Genomic DNA, 23,112 nt, shown 5'->3' with positions numbered 1-23,112 from the left:
TACCTTGACTTATCTTTTTGATATGTCTTGTTGATATGTCTAGTAGATCATAGCTTTTAGTAATAATTATGTTCGTCATTGTTTCGGTATGTCACTTTTGGATACCTGTAACATGCTTGTTTGCTCACCTGATGTGCATTTTATGCTAGTACCCACATGATTATATATATATATATGCTCAGAGAAGTAGTGACATACCATGCTTGTTATGTTCAGGACCTAGGTTTTTGATATCCTATTTGACCTGTGTACTTTAGATCTTCGTATTTGACCATCGATATTATGATACTCATTTTATGTATATGGATATAATTATGTTGATCAGTTTATTGTCATGCTTAGTGTCATGCATCATGATTGCATGCTGCGAGATTGTCGGCTCCACTATGGTTGAGCACATCGCCAGTTACATGTACTGCACACACCACCACTCATGGGTTAGTGGTATATCAGACAGGTGTGTGGCGGTTCTTCTGTTTGGCTCCGTTGGTCTGAGGACTCAGTGTGGTAGCCGGCAGACAGTTCCGCTCTGTTTGGCTCCGCTGGCATTTAGTGTAGCAGCGTAGTAGCAGGCAGACGGTGGACTCTGTTTGGCTCCGTTGGTCAGGTGACTCAACGTGGTAGCCGGCAGAGAGCATTGAGCTCCCCCATTTATGATTTGGGGTCACAGGACAGGAGTACTCCGACAGCATCCCGTCCACTCACTCACTCATCAGGTGTAGTGATGGTAGAGTGCACGGTTGTCACAACCCTACCCACTCGGCCTCACTATTGTGTGTGAGATGACTGATTGGCGTCAGGGGTGACCAGGACGCATCATACACATTTATGCATTTACTGCTTGTGTTTGCTGCACTTATATGCTACATTTGGATGGATGCATATGTTTGACATGCATACAGGATTTATGACACTTCTGGTCTGACGACCTGATTATTCTGATAGGTGGCCCTGGTGAGTACAGTACTCTTCAGCCTTTTCTATTATGCATTACCTTCTTTTGTTCAAGAGACTGTACTCCATAGTTATTACTATTTGTTATAGTTTACTATACATGTCAACTAGGTATCTGCTGAGTTGTTCAACTCACCCCCGTGGACACTATCTTTTTCAGGTACTAGGTTATTTATGGAGACGCTTGGAGTATCCTGGCTACCGGTCCCCACGTCACATCAGAAGACCTGTCTCTGCCTTTGTTTATTGTTATTTTTGGTATATGTATTTGTGTACTTAGCATTGTGTTCCGGTTTTGTGTTCGGAGTGTTGTTTTGGTTGTGTAGTGTAAGCCTAGCCGGCTAGCAGTGTTTTTATTTGGTTTTGTATGGGTTTGTATTTTATGTTTATCTGCTGTATTGGTTTCGTTTCAGCCGTGTAGGCTGATGATATATATGTAACTGCGTGGTTGTGTGTATATTCCAACCGCCTGTGGCTGATGTATATTATGCCTGTAGAAATGCTTCAGATTGTCACCCGTACAGGAGAGGTGCTGCCGAAATTTCTTCGGACAGGGACTCCTCTGGGACGTGACAATTTAGTGGTATCAGAGCCAAGTTATACGATACTTGCTATGTGTTCTGGATTTTCGAGATTTATCTGATACCAATTTAATTGGTATCAGAGATTGGCTTACGAGTCTTATTTTTCCGTTGTTTCGGATTTTGTGTTTTGGTCTTCTCGATGTGACTTTTCGGGTGTTGGGACCTGGCAGCAGCAGGACATCTCCAAGTTATAGGAGGTATGTTGGTATACTGTTATCCTACTATTTAGTTAGTGTATGCATTGTTGACTGTGATAATTATGACACTTTGTATCTGATATCTGTCTGATGTTGTAGCCATATTACATGTGAGGTGTTAGCCACTGACGATGATCGACCTTAATAGAGATTGAGGGATTACAGTTTCTGGTGATTTTTCATATTATACACCAGTAGTTTTAGATTCTGTTATTACTAGTTGGTTAGCAGATTGAGGTATATACCAACCTCTGCTATTATTAGTTGGGTAATGGATAGTATCTATATCTTTATGTTGACCTAGCCAGTTGTATACCATTTTATTTTAGTAAATTTCATCAGTAAATATTTATTTACTCATGTTAGATTGGTCAGTAGAAGACTGATTTACACTTGTTGATTTAGGTAGTCGTATATTGATATACCTTAGTTGCTTGTGGAGAATTAAGGTATTCTTGATTAGTTAGTAGATGAATGATTTAGTTTTGTTGGTTGATCAGTAGAGGATTGCCATACTCTATTTTTTGAGGTTCGAACCTTTAGGTTATTTGTGCTTAGTTCGATATCTTGAGCACATCGAGTACCTAGCTTATACTGACGTGGGAAAGGACTGAATTAGCCATATACTATTGTCGATTTGGTCAGTCGATAGAGGATTGATGTATCCTATTCCACGGGTACTTTAATTTTAGACTGTATGTACCTAATTGGATAACTTAGAAGGTGGTATAGGGTTTGTGTAGTAGATTGGATTAAATATGCTGATTATGCATATCTATGTGGTGTACATATGCTTGTTATGTGTTGTAAGAGTTTTATGGTAGGCTGTCTGATTGTATCGTTGAGCTAGTATGTTGATTATGCATGTCTACATTGTGTGTATACATGATTAGTATGTGTTGTGTGATAGATAGTTCATTTGCAGTTAGTATGAGTATTTACATTCAGTTGTGGTTATTGTAGGCTTCTAGTGGATTGTACCTAAGTGGTTGTTGTACGTGTCTGATTTGATTATTGAAAGTATCTTGTCGATTTAACCTATGTTATGGGATGTGCACCTGTGGTTAGGTGTTTTATTGGAGGTATCTTATCAATTTAATCTGTGTCGTGATATGTGCACATGTGTTTGAGTGTTTTATTGGAGGTATCGTATCGATTTAATCTGAGATGTGTTTGGTGTGGTATCTGAGGTATCTTGTTGCTTATGTTTGATATGTGAGTGCACCTGGGTTTAGTATGCTTTATTGGAAGTTGATGTTGATTATACTCTTAGCATAGGCGTATATATGTCATGTGAATGTTGTTTGAGGTGTATTGTCGATTATACCTATATTGATATGTGCACACGGGTTCAGTATGCATTGTTGGAGGTATCACGATGGTTTATACCTTTGTTGTGAGTATGTTTGGTGTGTACTAATTGGAGGATTATGTCGATCATACATATGTTGTGTGTGCACGTGTGCTAGGTGTATGGTGGGTAGCATCATGATGATTCTACCTATGTTGAATGTAGAATGTTGAGTGTCTACATTATGTTATTGGTTGTAACCCTGTCAACTAATTCTCCTATTAGTGGGTGACCGACCCACTAGGATGATGATAAAGTTGACTATGGATTTGATTTGATTACTGGATTGTGATACCCTAGGCTAACCACAGTGATCTGTGGTAGAGAGATCTCGTGCAGTCTCTAGCTAGATAGTTAGGTGCCTTGGACACTTATGTATTGTTGGTGGTGGAGCGTTGCTCCCACACATGTTATGGATTGTCTGTGGTGGAGCGTTACTCCCACCTATTACGGATTGCTTATAGCGGAGCATTGCTCCCATATCTATTGCAGATACGTATTCAGATTATTTGTGGTGGAGCGTTGCTTCCACGTATTGAGGATTTCTTGTGGTAGAGCGTTTCTCCCACGCTCCCACATATATGGTGTTTTCTGTGATGGAGCGTTGCTCTCACACTAGTGGTTCTATTCTTTGATGATTTATATCGTTGGTGATCAGATCTGTTTATTGTCGAGGATCTTATGGTTAGGAATGACTGTGATACGGATATTATGTGTTTTGGTTTTACCATTAGGGCTTGCGGTGCCCTAGATGTTATCATGGACTCGATGATTTGGGTATCACTAGGATGTTTGGATTGGTTTCCATTGTCCTTGTTGACGATGTTGTGATCTATTTCGGATCCGCGGTGAGTCACGCACACTATTTTGCATAGTTCTAGATATGTTTCGATGGGAACATTTATATGCGGAGTTCAGTAGTGCGTTTTGGGACTGTCTTCTGTGAGATTTTTGGGACACATGGTGACCAGTAGGAGTATACCGTGGTTCCACAGGAGATAGAGGTTGTTACCATTGGGAGTAGACGGAGTCTATAGAGGAGGCTCGCAACTTCCTTTGTTTAGCTCGATATTTCCGGAGATACGTTGAGGGTTTCTCTCGGATAGCTATGTCACTGATACGCCTGACCTGGAAAGGCGTGAAGTTCACTTGGACTGAGGATGACAAGACCAGCATCTAGGAGCTGAAGCGGAGACTAGTGTCGGCTCTGATTTTGGTTTTACCTTTTGGAGAGGACGGATTTGTGCTCTATACCGTCGCATCTCTATAGGATTTGGGCACTGTTCTGATGCAGCACGACACGGTGGTCTTCTATGTTTCTCGGTAGTTGAAGGAGCATGAGGAGAATTACCCAGTACATGACTTGTGATTGATCGTCATTATTTTTGCCTTGAAGATTTGGCAGCATTATCTGTACGATGTTACATTTGAGATTCTCACTGACCATAAGAATCTCAAATATCTGTTCACTTAGAAAGAAACTTAATCTTCGACAGAGGAGATGGATGAAGTTCCTGAAGGCTATGTTTGGACCATTAGCTATTACTCAGGGAGAGCTAATGTGGTTGCAGATGCACTTAGCAGGAAGTCCAGAAGGACTTTAGCTTGCCACCGAGTTGTGGTCACAGACTTGATTAAAGGTTTCTTCGAGTTGGGCCTTGGGGGATAAGGACAGACAGAGCAGGGTACTCTGGTTACCATGGTTGCTCAGTCGTCAATCAGGACAAGGATCCGAGAGCCCTAGGCTGCTGATCAGTAGTTGCAGTTTATTTGCAGCTAGATAGCTTCCGGGCAGCAGACCGAGTTCACACGAGACGAGGAGGGTGTTATACACTTCCAAGGCAGATTATGTGTACTTAAGCCTCATCCGGTCTTATAGGAGTTACTTCCGGAGGCTCATCGCTTTAGATTTGCTATCCACCCAGGCGGTACCTGTATGTACCGAGATTTGAGGCGTTCTTATTGGTAGAACGACATGAATAAAGACATCGCGAAATTCGTAGCTAGATGTCTTGTCTGTCAGCAGGTGAAGGCTGAGCACCAGAGACCTGCTGGATTACTTCAGCGGATTCCAATTCCCGAGTGGAAATGGGAACACATTACCATGGACTTGTGGTGGGTTTGCCGAGGACACGACGAGGTCATGACGCGATTTGGGTAATCGTTGATCGATTAATCCAAATCCACGCATTCGTTAGCGATCCAGAAGACTGATTTCCTGGATCGATTGGTAGATCTGTTTTGTCGGGAGATTATCAGATCACGTGGTGTTCCGTTGACTGTTATTTCGGAAAGAGACCCCCGGTTTACGTCTTGTTTTTGACAAAGTCTACAGCAGGTTTTGGGCACGCAGATTTGTTTCAATACAACTTCCCATCCGCAGACAGATGGACAGTTAGAGCGGACCATTCAGACTCTAGAGGACTTGCTGAAGTCTTATGTATTGGATTTTGGAGACAGTTGGGAGGACCATTTGCCATTGGTCGAGAGTTTGCCTATAACAACGGTTTGCATTTGACTATCCAGATGGCACCGTTTGAAGCTTTGTATGGTAGGCTTTGTCGGACACCCATCTTCTGGGAGGAGGTTGGGGAGGCCCAGTTATTGGGACCTCATAGAGCTCAGCTTGAGACAGAGTTGGTCTGTACTATTAGACGGAGAGTGTCAGAGGCACAGAACTGCTAGAAGGGTTATGCAGACCGGAGTCGGAGACTCTTAGAGTTCTCTGCAGGCGACCATGTATTTCTGCAAGTTTCACCCATGAAAGGGGTGAAGAGATTTGACCTCAGAGATAAGCTAGCTCCGCGATACATTGGACCGTTCCAGATCTTGGAGAGGATTGGAGCGGTAGCTTACCGTCTGGCACTATCGCCGTCTTTGGCAGGCGTCCATAATGTATTTCACGTATCTATGCTGAGGAGATACGTACCTGATCCGATGCATATGCTGATAGATGTTTTAGTTCCAGTTCAGCCTGACGTCACTTATGAAGAGATTACGGTACGAATTTTGGCCGGAAAGAGCGTCAATTGTGGAACAAAACTATCCGGCTGGTTAAAGTCGGATGGCAGCATCATTCGGACGAGGGGGCTACCTAGGAGCTCGAGGATATTCTCTGAGCTCGATATCCCCAACTTTTCACTTGAGATATGTGATTTAATTTATCGTTCAGCATTTGTACTCTTTACCTATTGTTAGTATTTGCTGATGGTAGATAACGAAATTTGGGGACCAAATTTTTATTAGTGGGGGAGAATGTAAAATACCAAAAAATGGTAGATTATTAAGGGAATTTTTCGGAATTTTTGAAAATTTTTCGGGAATTTTTCGGAGCTCGTATGGACGAGTTAACGGGGATAAAAACGGGGTCCGGAAAAGTCTGTTTAGGCTACCCCGTTTTAGCGAGGAAATGTTGATTTTCTTTATTTCCTTTTCTTTTCTTTTCTTTATTTTCTATCTCCTTAATTTTTCCCCCCGCTTCTTCTTCGATGCCGAGAGCCCTCTTCTTTCCCTGCGCGCCTTCTCTTCCTCTCACGGGTGCCCTAACCGGCGCCGCAAACCGCCGCTGCCTCCCTCTCCTCTGCCCGACACCGACGACACCAAGGAACGGAGAGTCGGCGGCTGAGCATCTTCTCTCTCCCTCTTCCTTTCTTCTTCTCTGTCTCCACCACTGAGATCGGGACGCGCCACCGCCCCTCTCGGCCGGAAGCTACCTCCAAGCCGAAGCCCTAGCCGCAGTGAGGTCTGAGCCCTTCCCCCTGTCACCAGCGATGTCAAGCACCTCTGCTCAGTGTCGCCGACCTTCCTTTTTGCCCTAGCGCCTGTGGCCGTGAGCCCAAATTGTGGTCGTAGGGTTTTGCCAAGCCCTCTTCTCCATTAGCTGATCTCTCACCGTGCCCTAGGTGTCAACCTCTTCTGGTCTCTGTGTGCCAACGCCAAAGCCGCTGCAACCCTCTTCTTCTCCCGAACTGATCTTCTACCGATGCCGGTCTCCTTGCCTCTACCCCTCTGCCCTGATCCGCTTCGGCCATGAGGTCTCGCCCCAGTGCTCTGATCACTGGCTGCTAGCTTCCCTTTGCCGGTGCCCTGGTTTCCACTGCCACTAGTGAATCGTGCCCTAGCTCCGGGCTTTGTCCTCTCTTCACTGTCTTGGTCACGGAGAAGGTGCCAAGTGATGGATTCCAGTAGGTTGTTTGCTGTGGATTGTCCCTGTTGCCGATCACCACTTTCTCCTTCTTGATCCGATGGGTTCCAGCAGTACCTCTTTAGTTGCAGTGTTGCATCGAGGTGAGAAGTGTATAGAATTGGATTAGTACTAAATTAAATCCATTATTTTGTTGCTGCATTGAATTTGGTTATGATTTTAAGAATTTAAGTGTTAATTGTGAATAGAGGATTGATTCATTTTCGGGATTGAGGTTGTTAATCTGTGCAGCTTGAGGTATGGTGTAGTAAATTTTGATACATGATGTAGTAGGTCACATGATCATTTATAGGATTACGGGGTTAGTATCATGATTTGTTATGATGGATTTTTAATCAAATTGACATTTTTGATTAATAGAAGAGTTATGATCGATATCAAGGATCATTGGATTGATTATAAGATGTATAGTGTTTTGGAAAGATTAAGGGATTAAAGGGTTATTTGATTAGGGTTTTCCCTAATTAGGTTGAGTTGAGATTTAGCTAATTGTTGCATATATAATTAGCTAAATTATAATCATGTGATTTGCAGGACGTTGATTCGGGACGAGCACTTCGACATAAATGTTGATTAGCTCAGTCTACATTGGAGGCGGGTACCTTGACTTATCTTTTTGATATGTCTTGTTGATATGTCTAGTAGATCATAGCTTTTAGTAATAATTATGTTCGTCATTGTTTCGGTATGTCACTTTTGGATACCTGTAACATGCTTGTTTGCTCACCTGATGTGCATTTTATGCTAGTACCCACATGATTATATATATATATATATATATGCTCAGAGAAGTAGTGACATACCATGCTTGTTATGTTCAGGACCTAGGTTTTTGATATCCTATCTGACCTGTGTACTTTAGATCTTCGTATTTGACCATCGATATTATGATACTCATTTTATGTATATGGATATGATTATGTTGATCAGTTTATTGTCATGCTTAGTGTCATGCATCATGATTGCATGCTGCGCGATTGTCGGCTCCACTATGGTTGAGCACATCGCCAGTTACATGTACTGCACACACCACCACTCATGGGTTAGTGGTATATCAGACAGGTGTGTGGCGATTCTTCTGTTTGGCTCCGTTGGTCGAGGACTCAGCGTGGTAGCCGGCAGACAGTTCCGCTCTGTTTGGCTCCGCTGGCATTTAGTGTAGCAGCGTAGTAGCCGGCAAACGGTGGACTCTGTTTGACTCCGTTAGTCAGGTGACTCAGCGTGGTAGCCGGCAGAGATACCTCCCCGTCATCGTGTACCGGGAGATGAGAGCATTGAACTCCCCCATTTATGATTTGGGGTCACAGGACAGGAGTACTCCGACAACATCCCGTCCATTCACTCACTCATCAGGTGTAGTGATGGTAGAGTGCACGGTTGTCACAGCCCTACCCACTCGTCCTCACTATTGTGTGTGAGATGACTGATTGGCGTCAGGGGTGACCAGGACGCATCATTGACATCATACACATTTATGCATTTACTGCTTGTGTTTGCTGCACTTATATGCTACATTTGGATGGATGCATATGTTTGACATGCATACAGGATTTATGACACTTCCGGTCTGACGACCTGATTATTCTGATAGGTGGCCCTTGTGAGTACAGTACTCTTCAGCCTTTTCTATTATGCATTACCTTCTTTTGTTCAGGAGACTGTACTCCATAGTTATTACTATTTGTTATAGTTTACTATACATGTCAACTAGGTATCTGCTGAGTTGTTGAACTCACCCCGGTGGACACTATCTTTTTCAGGTACTAGGTTATTTATGGAGACGCTTGGAGTATCCTGGCTGCCGGTCCCCACGTCACATCAGAAGACCTGTCTCTGCCTTTGTTTATTGTTATTTTTGGTATATGTATTTGTGTACTTAGCATTGTGTTCTGGTTTTGTGTTCGGAGTGTTGTTTTGGTTGTGTAGTGTAAGTCTAGCCGGCTAGCAGTGTTTTTATTTGGTTTTGTATGGGTTTGTATTTTATGTTTATCTGCTGTATTGGTTTCGTTTTAGCCGTGTAGGTTGATGATATATATGTAACTGCATGGTTGTGTGTATATTCCAGCCGCCTGTGACTGATGTATATTATGCCTGTAGAAATGCTTCAGATTGTCACCCGTACAGGGGAGGTGCTGCCGAAATTTCTTCGGACAGGGACTCCTCTGGGGCGTGACAGTGTTAGTCTCCCTGTGTTTAAGATAACGAATGCCCACTAATTAAGTAAGTTACTGACAACTCACTTAATTAATATCTAGCTCCAAGAGTAGTACACTCAACTTCATTGTCATGTCGGACTAAGTCCACCTGCAGGGTTTAACATGACAATCCTTATGAGCTCCTCTTGGGGACATTCTCAACCTAGAAAACTAGGACACAGATTCCTTTTATAATTAACAACATACACTATAAGTAATATCATTTCCCAACTTATCGGACATATTGATTTATCGAGCTAAACCTCTCCCTTTGATAAGTCAAAGAAATAAATATTAAATATATGTGCTTGTTATTATATTAGGATTAAGAGCACACACTTCCATAATAACTAAGGTCTAGTTCTTTTATTAAAGTCAGTCCAAAAGAACTTACCTAAAATCATTATACTCAATACACTTAGAGTGTACAAGTGTAATTTATTAATCAATATAAACTAATACTTAATTATACTACGACTATTTCGATGGTTTGTTCCTTTCCATCTTAGTCGTGAGCAACTGTTTATAATTTATAAAGAACCGACAACATGATCTTCTGTGTGTGACACCACTCACCATGTTGTCTACTATATAAATTAATTGAACAATTACATTTAACAAATAAATGTAGATATTGACCAATGTGATTCTTTTATTTAAAAAATAAATATTTACAAAAGCTAGGCTTTTAGTATACACTCTAACAATATTGAGCTTATTTGATTGAGTGTATCTACTTAGAGATCAAGAAACACAAAGGTTGATAAGAGGATGACACGGTCTATGCCTCATTGATCAATCTAGATATCAAGGATAGAGGGACCAAGTTATACAAGATAATAGCCACAGACAGGTTAGGTCGGATCTCGACTTTCTCGTCACTTGGGTAGCAATGATGCATTGCTAGATGTCACTTATTGCTTTTGTATCTAAATATTGATTTGGGTACATTGCCAACGTTACGAGAACCTATTTGGACACACACAAAGAACAAATAGATTTAGAGATGGGTTCATATGATGAATCATTGGATTAACTCTAATCCGAATTGGACTTATTGAGTTAGACTCAATTGGATCTAATTATTGGATTAAGTCCAATTCAAACTAGATTTAAGGAATCAATTCAAATTAATGAAATGTGATTCATTGAATTTGAAATTATATGAGATTAATTGAGTAAGACTCGATTGAATTAGACTTGAGTTAGACTCAAGTGAATTGGACTTGAGTTAAACTCAAGTGAGGATTTATGAAGATATTCATTGAATTTCGAAATTCAATGAATCATTTTATTCAATTTTTGAAATTGAATTTGAAATGAAGAGTTTCAAGTGTGGTCCTTAATGGAGTGTAAATACTCATTAAGGCTCATTAATTGAATTAATGCTCATTAAGTGTTTTCATTGGATGAAAATACTTAAGCATTTTTCTCTTCATTTTGGATAGATCTTCATTCTCTCCCTCTTCTCTCTTCTTGGCCGAAACACCTACTCTAGGTTGCTAGGACAACCTTAGGTGTTTTCCTTCTCCTACTTGTGAGTTTGTGAGACAAACGAAGGCAAAGCTTGTTCATGTAGATACCATAAAGGCATATACGTGTGATCGTATTGTGATCCAAGCTGTCTGGAGTCCGTGTGCACACACCAAAGGTATAACCTTTTTCATGCGCTTTTAGAAAAACTTAGTATATTTTTTTTTTCCTTTCGCATGGATCTCCTGGAGGAACTAGATGGTTTCCGCTGCGGATAAACGTGTTTAGCGCTCTAGTTCCTTACATCATCGTTGTTACGTACTTTTTGAGCTCGAAGATTTTGTCTAGGCTGAATTAACTCGTGATTATTTTCCTATTGGCAAGTATAACAAGCTGAAGGATTGAAAGATTGGACCATGTGAGATACTGTAGAAGATCAACAATAATACCTACAAATTGCGCCTTCTTAATTATTTGAATACTTCTAATATCTTTAATGTGAAATACTTGACTCCTTACTCTGTGGACACTAACGAATCTACTACGAACTCAAGGACGAGTTCTTTTCAACCTGGGGCGACTAATGCAGGATCGACATTGGTGGGCTCAATCTTCTAGGACATAACTTGACTATGTTAACTTGGAGTTGTTACGATGAAGAAAATCAAGCTACTAACTTTACTTTTGACTTAGGACTTGGAATCAACGTCTGGCAGCGCCCACACATGCAAAATTCAAAAATTTATATTTGTTATGGGGGAATTTGTAACCACCAATTTTTGGGCCCAAATTTTACTTTTTAGATTCTTTTAAGAGTATTTTTACTACTTTTAGTAATTTTCATTTTTATGGTATTTAGGATAAGTTTTAATATTTCTAATATTAGAGCTAGGAATTTTCTATATCAGGTTATATATTATTAATTTCTATCTATTATGAAATTTTATTTTCTGATAAAATTTCTTTTATTTATTTATAAAATTAGAATTGAGGTTAAAATTTAATATTTCTTATGAAGAAAGGGCTTTATTCTTAATAAATTTTTTTAATGCTTTTTTCTTGTATTCTCTTCGATTCTCATTTTTTATCTATTCGTAAAATAATTGTTATTATGTCCGGTGTCAAATATTCATTTATGCTACCCATCGTTTTAAGTAGTTCAGATATAAAGAAACAAAAAAAACAAAAAAAATTGAAACACAAAGTGGTACCTTGCTTCCGAGAGGCAGCAGTCTTTTTATTCCTCTACGGCAACCAAGCAAGTATATGATGCAAAGTTAAAAGAAACCCACCTCCTTACTCCTTCAATTTTCCAAGAGAATTATATACTTTCTAATCTTTAATCTTCCTTCATCCACAATCAATTCCTTGATTTCTCCTTAAACTCTTACTGCACTTTGAGCTACTCAGCCACAACAAAACAACAAGTTGCCTCAAAATGCAAAAATGCTTCGCCAAGTTGCGCCAGAAGATCTCTGGCCGTTTTCATCTTTTTGGCGATCACGGTGTTTCAGAGCCCGCCACTAGAGGAACGCTCGTCATTTACAGGACTTCCCGTCGATCGAGCCTGAGAAAATGCATCAGCATCAGGCTTTATAGCGTCACTCATCTTGATCCGAGTAAGTAGGCTGTGTCTCTAAATTCAGAAATTCAGTTTGATTTGGTTCTTTGCCTGTGATATCTACCATAGACACGGGCTTTGGCAAGCTGAGCGGGGAGGCAAGCCTACAAAACTGGAAGAAGACGAAGCATGGAGAAAACGACACGATCACTTCCGAGGTCGTGATGTACCTGGAGGAAGGCTTTGGGACTCCGGGAGCCATCGAAGTCAAACATTTGGGGCAGCACCAGGAGTTCTTCCTCCAATCTCTCACGTTAGACTTGCCGCATAACCACTCTGTCCACTTCGAGTGCAATTCATGGGTGTACCCGATGTCGAAGACCAACGTTGATCGTGTGTTTTTCTCTAACACCGTGAGCTAGCTCAAGTTCTTTCTCTCTATATCATCATCTTCTTCTTCTTCTTTCTAATATCTAAGGTGATTTCGATTAATTTACAGAGCTACTTACCGAGCCAAACGCCAGCAGCACTGCAGAGTCTCCGAGAAGAAGAGCTGAGGAACCTGAGAGGAAATGGAAGAGGGAAGAGGGAGAAATGGGAGCGGATTTATGACTACGATCGGTACAACGATCTGGGAGAAATTGATAGAGGGCAGAGCCATGCAAGGCCCATATTAGGAGGATCCAACGCTTACCCTTATCCTCGCAGATGTAGAACAGGGCGACCACTAAGCAATAAAGGTTTACCAATTACCATCCCCAGTGAATACATATGCATATTCAATGTTAGTACTGAAGCCTCATTAATTTCTCGAACTGTTCTTTGTGATGAAACTAAGATCGGATGACTGAGAGTCGCAGCGAGATCATCAATTTGGACTTCTACGTTCCGCCGGACGACCGGTTTAGCCCCACAAAGCTGTCGGAGTTCATATCAAACTCGATACGAGCAGTGGTGCACTTCGTCGTGCCGGAAGTGAAGTCGGTGTTCGAGGGAGCCGTAAAGAACTTCGAGTCGTTTGAGCAGATGTCCAAGGACCTTTACACTGCACATAGGAAACCGGTGGCCGAGACCATGGTTATGGGCAGGCTCAAGGCGCTTGTGCCGAAAGAACTGCACGATGAAATTGGTCGAGTGATGAAAGAAAACCCCTACAAGTTCCCAATTCCACAAGTCATCGCCGGTGAGAATTAACTACCATCGATACGATTATTTCGCTCATTATTTGGTTTATGATTTTCTGTTTGTTTGTTTCTTTGTGTTTTGTAGCGGATAAAAATGCATGGAGGAGTGACGAGGAATTCGCTAGGGAAATGCTTGCCGGACTGAACCCTGCAGTCATCAGATGCTTAGAGGTTGAAATTAATTAGGTTTTTCTTTTATTTATTTTCAGTGCACCGTCCTCATCATTACGCCAGCATATTACTATGCCGTCGAAACAATTGCTCTAATTTACTCTATCTGTACAATCTAATCAGACTTATTAATCATCTTTCACATCATATCGATCCAATTATTGCTTTACTTTATTCTCACGGATTAATAAATTTTGAGAATAATTTTCAACTATACAAAATGCTTCACTGAATGTTTGATCTTCCTGTAAAAAGATCAATACCTTAAAATAAATATCCCTCATAATTTAATCCTTTTAAAAGTATAAGATTACCCTGAAAAAATAATAACTTAACCTTTTTATTTCAATTATTAATTTAAATTGTGGAATGTCTACCAATCACATAAGATGCCCTCTCCGTTTCATCTAAATCTTAGGTGCGATGGCTCCATAGATTTTTTCGAACTTTGATTATCTTAGTTATTCGGTTGAGGTGTTATTGTATCACACCTGCGGAGACACGATTTTATTCATTTGTTGATGCTCCCATCCAGTAATTCTTCACATATGGTGATCCTCAGAATCAACAGCATAGTAGATAAACCCTGATGCCGTCTTCATTGCTTGCAAGTCGTGGACATTTGACCTTATAATAAATGCAGACTTTTCCAATCGCGGGAAGAGGAGGGAGAAGCTCGATTACTGCTACCCAAGTCGAAAAGAATCTCGAAGGCCTGAGCATTACAGAAGTATGTACAATTATTTTTTCGTTTTAAAAAAAATGATGATCAATTTAATTAGAATTTTTTGGGCGGCAGGCAGTGACAACAGGCAGGATGTTCATGCTGGATCATCACGAGTATCTGATGCCCTACCTGAGGCGCATCAACGAGCAAGGCGTGTGCATATACGCTTCTCGCACTCTCTTTCTCCTCCGACATGACCATACTCTCAAGCCCGTCGCCATCGAACTGACCTTACCGGGGGGAGGCGCTGGCAGCGAGGAGATCAACAGAGTGTTCTTGCCGGCAAGCAAGGGTACAGAGGCCGCCCTGTGGCAACTAGCGAAGACCCACGTCGCCGTCAACGACTCCGGCCACCATCAACTTATCAGTCACTGGCTGCATACGCATGCCGCCGTTGAGCCCTTCATCATAGCTGCCAGAAGGCAGCTTAGCTCCATGCACCCGATCTATAAATTGTTGGATCCTCATTTCAAAGACACCATGCACATCAATTCCCTCGCTCGGAGCATACTCTTGAACGCCGGCGGCATACTGGAGAGGACCATGTACCTTGGCAAGTACGCCATGGAGATCTCCTCCGCCATCTACAAGTCCTGGAGATTCCGCGACCAAGCTCTGCCTGCAGACCTTTTGAAAAGGAACATGGCGGTGGAAGACGACAGCGTTCAGTCCGGCGTCCGACTGCGCTTCGATGACTATCCATACGCGGCAGACGGCCTCGACGTTTGGGCGGCGATCGACACATGGGTCACCGACTACTGCGCCTACTTCTATCGCTCTGATGCCTCCGTTGTCTCTGACGTTGAGCTCCAGGCGTGGTGGAGCGAGGTGCGCGAGGTCGGCCACGGCGACAAACGCGACGACGCGGAATGCTGGTTCCCTCTCGACTCCGTTGCCAACCTCGCCCGGGCCATCACCACGCTCATCTGGATCGCCTCCGCGCTCCACGCCGCCGTCAACTTCGGCCAGTACGGATACGCTGGATACCCGCCCAACCGCCCCACGCGGTGCTACAAGTTCATCCCCTACGAGGGAACGCCGGAGTTCGCCGAGTTCCTGCGCGACCCGGACAAGTACTTCCTGCAGATGATTCCGGACCGTTTCACGACGACGCTAGGAATAGCGCTCATCGAGGTGCTCTCCGGTCACACAGCCGACGAGGTTTACCTGGGCCAGCGGAAGGAGGGGTGGACGAATGACCGCGAGGTGCTTCGGATGTTTGAGCGGTTCGGGGAGAGCCTCCGGCAGGTGGAGAAGAGGATCGAGGAGCGGAACGGGAAACGGCGGTTGAAGAATCGGTTTGGACCGGCTCGAGTGCCCTACACGCTGTTGTTTACCGATACTTCAAATTTGGGGGTCGCGAAGGGCATAACTGGAAGAGGAATTCCAAACAGTGTGTCCATATAAATTAATTCTATTGTACGTTTACTATAAATTGAAGTTGATACTTAATAGGTGGTAATTTTCTTATTTTTTTAAAAAGAAAAAAAAAGTATAATTAATAGAGTTTTCTTAGTTGCTACTGAATGCCCCTGATACTAAGCTCACTCTGCTGCGAGAAATGTGTACTGTTATAATCATAGAGTTTTGATGCCAAGGCTATATATATATTTTATTACTGAAATGATATTAGTTTTTCTACAATTATTGGACCTTTTGGGATGGGCTGGTATTTGCTGGAATTTTACGAATTGATACTAGTTTAGTGAACTTGGTGAATTGTTGGCATGAGACAGTAGAAATTGATACTATATAATATCAATCTTGCTCCGGTTATTAGGTCATGCTCAAGTGGTAATATTTTAGCCACTACTGACTACTATAAAATAAATACAAGAAATTTAGACTAGATGACTGATCCTGTCCCGAAGTTAAATCAGACGGATCATCGGGTGAGATAGATGGAATGTTGATCGAGTCGTAACGTTCCGGAGGGAGGATATGCTAAGATGACTTCTATATTGACCAAGTCTTCAAAAGTCTCTTGGTCAACGCTACCTGCAGCCAGCGACCGGGTCCCCGGGTCCCCCGGTCCTTGGTACCTAGAGGCTCGAGGCGGATCCAACAAACATATAAGTAACAGGCTAATAATATAATCATGAAATAAATAAGGGGTGAGTACGGAGAACGTACCCTGACCCAAGGGGCACCCTCGGATGGGACGCTGCTCGAGTGGTCGGGACATGGAAGAGTGGATGACTGTGTCGGACGAGGAGCTAGATCTGACGACGCGGAGCCGGACGCGGCACAGAACCGAAAGACGAACTGTAGGTCGGGATAAAACACCGGCATGCAGGCCGGGAGGTACTAGCGGCACACGGGCCGGAATACAAATATTAGCATGCAGGCCGGGATAAAAATATCATACAAGTAATGGTAGAATACAACGACAACACGGGCTTGAAGACGCGATCCACATCAGAATCATACGACAGTAGCAGATCAGACACCAGATCGAGATTGGGCGTGCATGATAGTGTATATCGAATGCCCGCTCAATTTCGGATGCACACCACGAGGTGGATTAGGAATTGACCACCATGATGAAGGTCGACCGCAAGCAACCGTAGGCAGACGACATCGGAGACAGTGATGAACGGAGGAGACGCCCTCCACCTCGGGAGAGGGTGACTCATGCTATGAAGTGTTGTAGGCGACCATGGGAGAGGAGAAGGGTGGCTCGGAGGCAGCTCCGGCGAGGAGAGGAGAAGTAGAAGAGCGACGTTGTAAGGAGGAGGAGAAGAGGAGCAGTGGCGAGCACTGATGGCAGCATCACGAGGTATGTCCGGTGGCAGAGTCGCGAGGAGGAGGAAGAGGAAGGGGTCGGTCTCTCCGGCGGTGGCGTTGCGAGGAGAAGGAGGAAGAAGATGGGGTTGTTGCCGTCGCTGTGGCTAGCGTTGCGAGGAGGAGGAAGAAGAGGGAGGTGGCGAACCGGCCCAGTGGTGGATGTTGGGAACTAGCGCGCTAAACACGCGAAAGCACAGGGGAAAAATACTAGATCCTCTTATCTAGCGGATCCATGCGAAGGGAAGAAAACAATTTTCATGACAAATAATCTATTCTAAGCTACATGATAGAATTATACATTTGTTGTGTGCCCTTCGCAATCCCGACAGCAACCTTTTCTTTGGATCCAGATCTCAGCGCGTTCAAGTGCCCGCGTCTCTATGGTATCAACACGAACATATCCTTCATTTGTCCCACGAACGAAGCCTTCGGAGAAGAACCATCTTTTTGTGCTAGCAAGAAGTATGGTTCGACCATGGAAGAAAATTCGGCCATGGAAGGAGGAGGAAGAAGGAGGAGGAAGATCAAGAGACACCCATCTCATCTAATGAAAAATCTCACCAAAAATTTATTTATATTCATCCAATGAATATGAAGGATTTTTTTTTGTCTCTTTGTATTCCTCTTAATGGGTTGGATTATTATATTGGATTAACCATTAATCCAATAACCCAATAAGTCTAACCCATTGAGTGTAATCCATCAATCCAATTTGTCTAATTCGGATTGAACTCAATCCAATTTGTCTAACTCAATTAGTAACCAAAAGGCCTAATCATTTCATGATTGACTCTTAGGGCTAATCACTAACAATCTCCCACTAGCACTAGTGCCAATCACCACTAAGATGACACCAACACTTTGGATTTATCCATTATTCTTAATATCCTTAGTATTTTAATCAAACTAAAATACCCATCTCCGAAACAATATGTTCTTTGTGTGTGACCCTATAGGCTCTCGTAACATTGGCAATGTATCCAAATCAACATTTACGATATATAAACAAAGAGTGACATCTAGCAATGCATCATTGCTACCCAAGTGACAAGAAAGTCTAGATTTGACTTAACCTGTCTGTGGCTATTATCTTGTATGACTCAGTCCCTCTATCCTTGATATCTAGATTTATTAATAAGGCATAGACCGTGTCATCCTCTTATCAATTTTTGTGTTTTTTGATCTCCAAGTAGACACACTATACAAATAAGCTCAATATCTCTTATTGACTTATCTGAGTATGGCCATACATTCCTGTGTCTTACTAATCAAGGGGCCCACAGATATCGCTTCTGTTATATGGAAGGGATAAATCCTATCTATATCACTCACATCCCTTCGCATAATTTATTGCATACCCAGTGATCGACTTTATAGTCCACCCTGTTACGGGTGACGTTTGACGATACCAAAGTACACAACTCTTTATGTAGGAAACCATAGTTGTAAGGGTTCGGTGGCCGGCTAGAAGGAGGGTTGGATAGCTAGGTCGCCCCCAATTTTGATTATTCTCTACAAGGTTAGTTACGCAAGCAGAATAGGAAAACTAAAACAATGAAAATAAACAAGTAAGAGCAAACGCTAACACAAATCCTTTACGTGGTTTGGAGATTGCTTGCTCCTACTCCACGGTGTGTCCTTGAGGTGGACGAACCCTTGATCCTTCGGTGGATCAATCCCCGGCAATCTCCGGCTAGTTCTTACTCTTTCTCGGTGGAGCAAACCTCTCACAAGGCTCTCTTCCTCTTACAAGATGAACTTAGGTTTAGGAGGAAGAGAATATGGCTTGGAAGCTTTGGACAAGGACTAGGAGTTATTCAATAAGCATGAGTAGCCTCCTTCAAGCCCCAAAGCTTTCTATAAATAAAAGGAGAGAGTTGATCATCATATCAACTCATCTCGGCACCAGTCGACTGACAAAACCATCAGTCGACTGGTGTTACCGTTGGAGGTAGCCAACGGCTACTTCGCAGCACCAACAGTATGCCAACGGACATTTAACAGCCGACTGCTAAAACATGCAGTCGACTGATCCACACTGACCGAACGAACAGAACCATTCTGTTCGCACTCAGTCGACTGCGCGGTTGACTGCACCAGTCGACTGCTAAAACATGCAGTCGACTGCTACATTACTACTACAGTAACGCTACAGTACTGCTACAGTAAAACCCTAAACCTAGAATTTTACTCCGAGTACAATTTCTCATGCACTCGTACCCTCACCCTTACGACTCATTTGACTCTTCCTTTGCAGCTTTTACCTCTTGCCTTCAAGCCTACTTCCTTTGGCTCTCGTCCCTCGGATGCATTCAAGCCCGCGGCTAGTCCCTAATGTCATCTTTCGCGTATGCCTCGAAGTCGCTTCCCTCGGCCCTTGTCCTCGTTGCCTTGTCCACGGTCCCTCTGATGCTTTATCCTTCACCGGACCCGAAGACATCAACCTAAGTCGCATGTGTATCCTACAAACCTGCACAACTCAAATACACATATCAAATACAAGGGTGAACCTAACTTAAACTCTTTGACACACACATCAAAACTATGATCGTACCGATCAAAACCTAGGTCGATTGCACCAACAATCTCCCCCTTTTTGATGTGTGGCAATATGTTTAAGTTAGGCATAAATATCAACACAAAAATTAGAAGCAATATGCAAACATGAAGCATAATACCCAAGCTCCCCCTTAACATATGCTCTCAACCATAATTTTCAAGTTTTGCACATAGTTGCACATAGTTAGGTTTCTAACTTAAACCTTCGCATTTTTCCCCCTTTGACACCATCAAAAATTGTACCAAACATGTACACATACTATGGTATCAATGTGGACTTAAAAATACCCAAAACCAGCTCTTAAAGGTGTTGGAAAATAGCTACCAGTCAACTGCTATCTGTCATAGTCGACTAGCACAAACCAACCCGATTTTCAGCATTTTAAAGCCAACTTCAGAAATGCATAGAAAATTCTAGAAAATTTGAAAAATCATGAAATTTTGAACACACATTTCTTATAATGTTCTTTACCAAGTAAAAATATGTTTTCATGAAAATCCATCATATTTTTGAAGTTTTGATAAAAACTCAAACACTTTGAAAATCACTCAAGGTGGTATCAATTTGAAACCTTGTTTTGCAATCATATATTTCAAAATAGCTAAACTGTAGTAAATAAAACATAAAAATATTTTCAAAACATTTAAAATGTCCAACTATGATCTATGGGCAAGATGTCCATTAATTAAACATTTGCTTTCCCCATAGTTGGCCTATGATCACTAAAACTTGATTCATTTCATAACTCATCAAGATGCCATAAGCATAAGTGAATTATTTGTATCATCCTATCATCTCACATTTAAGGTTAGAAAATAATGTAAATCATTGTGAGATGAAGATAACTTCTACTTAGCCCTTGATCATGAATTTCTATCAAGGCTAAGTGCTCCCCCTTAAGATCTCAAGTCAACCATTTTTTAAGGATTTGAACTATGATTTTAATGGTTGACTAACCTAAAATCCTCTAACCCTTGAGGATTGATTTTGGCACCTAATAGAAATTCTTTCTAATTGGGTTAACCAAATATTTCTTGGGGATCCATTTTCTATCTATAGTCTTAGTTTTTGATTGACCCCTAGCAAGTAGACAATGGTAGGTCTTTTCATTGTCGGGTTCCTTGTATCCTAATCCATTTTTCTTAAAACTTGCCCTTTGGCTCCCAATAATCATATTTAGGGTTTTAGAGCCAATTTCAAATTTTCTAAGGGCATTGGTAAGGTATTCTACCTTTTCCCTTAAAGCCTTATTTTCTTCTTCTAAACATGAATCATTTGAATTTGTAGAAGAAGCATGCATATCATTATCCTTAATAGTCATGGATTCTAATTTTTTCTTAAGCATGCAAATATCATTTTTTAAGGATTTGTTCTTTCTTTTTGCCTTAAACAAATCATCATTTGTGCTTGAAATAATTTTAATTAAAACATGGGGAGGAAGACTATGTACCTCACTTACCGAGAAGTCCGAATCTGAAGTTTGACCTCCCCCTTCACTTGAGCTCCCTTCTTCATCTTCACTTGAGCTCCTTCCTTCTTCTCGTTCGGATGAAGTGGAGGCTACATCATCAATTCCCATTAGAGCAAAATTGACTACATGGTGCTCTTCTGTAACACCCATGGAGTACTTAGAAAAATTTTAGATATTTTTATCATGAATAAAAATAGGCCTTATGTGGAATTTGCAAAAATAATAAAAAATAAAAATAGAACAAAAAAGAGAGATGACCAAGGCTTGAACCTTGGATCTCCTACTAGATATATACATGTGTTAACCAATAGACCAAGAGAAATTATTGTTAAAGAAAGAAGTGACAATATAGTTAAGGGTAAGAAAAGAGATTTTGTTTCATTGAGAAGGAGAAGTTAGAGTTGCCCTCTCCCTCTCAAAAGAAAAGAGGATTTTTACTTCCTCTTTTTATTAAGGAAAAGTAAAAGAAAGGAGAAGGAAAAATACATTTTCCCTTCCTCCTCTCATGATGAATAAAAGGGGAAATTAAGAAGAAACTTCATTTTTCTTCTCTTCCTCCTCCCTCCTCTTCCTCACCGTGACCAAGGAGCCTCCCCTACCTCTCCTTGCCGAAACCCAAAAACAAGGAAGACCCCTCTCTAGGAAGGCTCCACAAGCAGGATCCCTCTTTCCTTAAGCGAATAAGGATGTAAGTATTCCCTCACCTGTGGTACAAGTTGCTTACGATTTTCTCGAAAGACTCGAACTCTTAGAATTTGAAATAAAAGAAGAGAAGAAACCATGCTTATGAACTTGATAGGTTATGATATGATTTTAGTTAGAAAGGAAATTATGTGTGTGATGTTAAGCTTGATCTTCTTATTGAGATGTTTATTAACTTTCTCTTTCTTTTTATAAGTTTCAGCCATGATAAAAAATATAGGGTTCATGAGGCTTAAAACCTAATCTAACTTGCTCTTAGGTTTATTTATGATGTGTTATAAAAGTTGCTAGAGATTCATGTTCATATGTTATCTAGAGATTTTGTTCTTGCTTGAAGAAGGGTTCGGCCATGATAGAAATATAGGGTTCATGAGGCTTAAAACCTAATCTAACTTGCTCTTAGATTTACTTATGATGTGTTGTAAAAGTTGCTAGAGATTCATGTTCATATGTTATCTAGAGATTTTGTTCTTGCTTGAAGAAGGGTTCGGCCATGATAGAAATATAGGGTTCATGAGGCTTAAAACCTAATCTAACTTGCTCTTAGATTTACTTATGATGTGTTATAAAAGTTGCTAGAGATTCATGTTCATATGTTATCTAGAGATTTTGTTCTTGCTTGAAGAAGGGTTCGACCATGATAGAAATATAGGGTTCATGAGGCTTAAAACCTAATCTAACTTGCTCATAGATTAATTTATGATATGCTATGAAATTTGTTAGAGATTCATGTTCATATGTTGTTAGAAGCTATGTTTTTCTTGAAGAAGTTTCGGCCATGATGGAAACATTAGGGGTTATGAAACTCAAAACCTAATTTAGTATGATCATAGACCTCCATGTGATATGTTATGAAATTAACTAAAAAGATTTATGTCTACATGTTGTTCATAAGTTTATTTCCTAGTTGTGAAGTTTCGGCCAAGATAGTGATTTAGGGTTTCATAAAGCTCTAAACCTAATTTAGCATGTTTATAAGTTTCCTTGTGAT

General features: G+C 41.5%; 1 protein-coding gene across 1 annotated transcript; it reads left to right on the top strand.

The window, feature by feature from the left end:
• Positions 1–12,316: 12,316 nt before the first annotated feature.
• On the top strand, positions 12,317–16,196 carry LOC122025788 (probable linoleate 9S-lipoxygenase 5). Its single transcript, XM_042584664.1, has 7 exons — positions 12,317–12,577; positions 12,649–12,932; positions 13,019–13,259; positions 13,358–13,702; positions 13,789–13,874; positions 14,518–14,604; positions 14,674–16,196. The coding sequence occupies exons 1-7, from the start codon at positions 12,397–12,399 to the stop codon at positions 16,006–16,008; spliced, it is 2,559 nt and encodes an 852-aa protein (XP_042440598.1). The 5' UTR covers positions 12,317–12,396; the 3' UTR covers positions 16,009–16,196.
• Positions 16,197–23,112: the final 6,916 nt, after the last annotated feature.

Source organism: Zingiber officinale, chromosome 9B (assembly GCF_018446385.1).
Source record: "Zingiber officinale cultivar Zhangliang chromosome 9B, Zo_v1.1, whole genome shotgun sequence".
NCBI lineage: Eukaryota > Viridiplantae > Streptophyta > Magnoliopsida > Zingiberales > Zingiberaceae > Zingiber > Zingiber officinale.
The sequence above is the reverse complement of the archived record's forward strand: the minus strand, read 5'-3'. Positions and strand labels throughout refer to the sequence as shown.

Coding starts and splice junctions, on each gene's coding strand:
- LOC122025788 (XM_042584664.1), top strand. CDS start 12,397: ATGCAAAAATGCTTCGCCAAGTTGCGCCAGAAGATCTCTGGCCGTTTT. Junction 13,703..13,788: donor AATTCCACAAGTCATCGCCG/GTGAGAATTAAC, acceptor TGTGTTTTGTAG/CGGATAAAAATGCATGGAGG. Junction 13,875..14,517: donor CAGTCATCAGATGCTTAGAG/GTTGAAATTAAT, acceptor TAATAAATGCAG/ACTTTTCCAATCGCGGGAAG.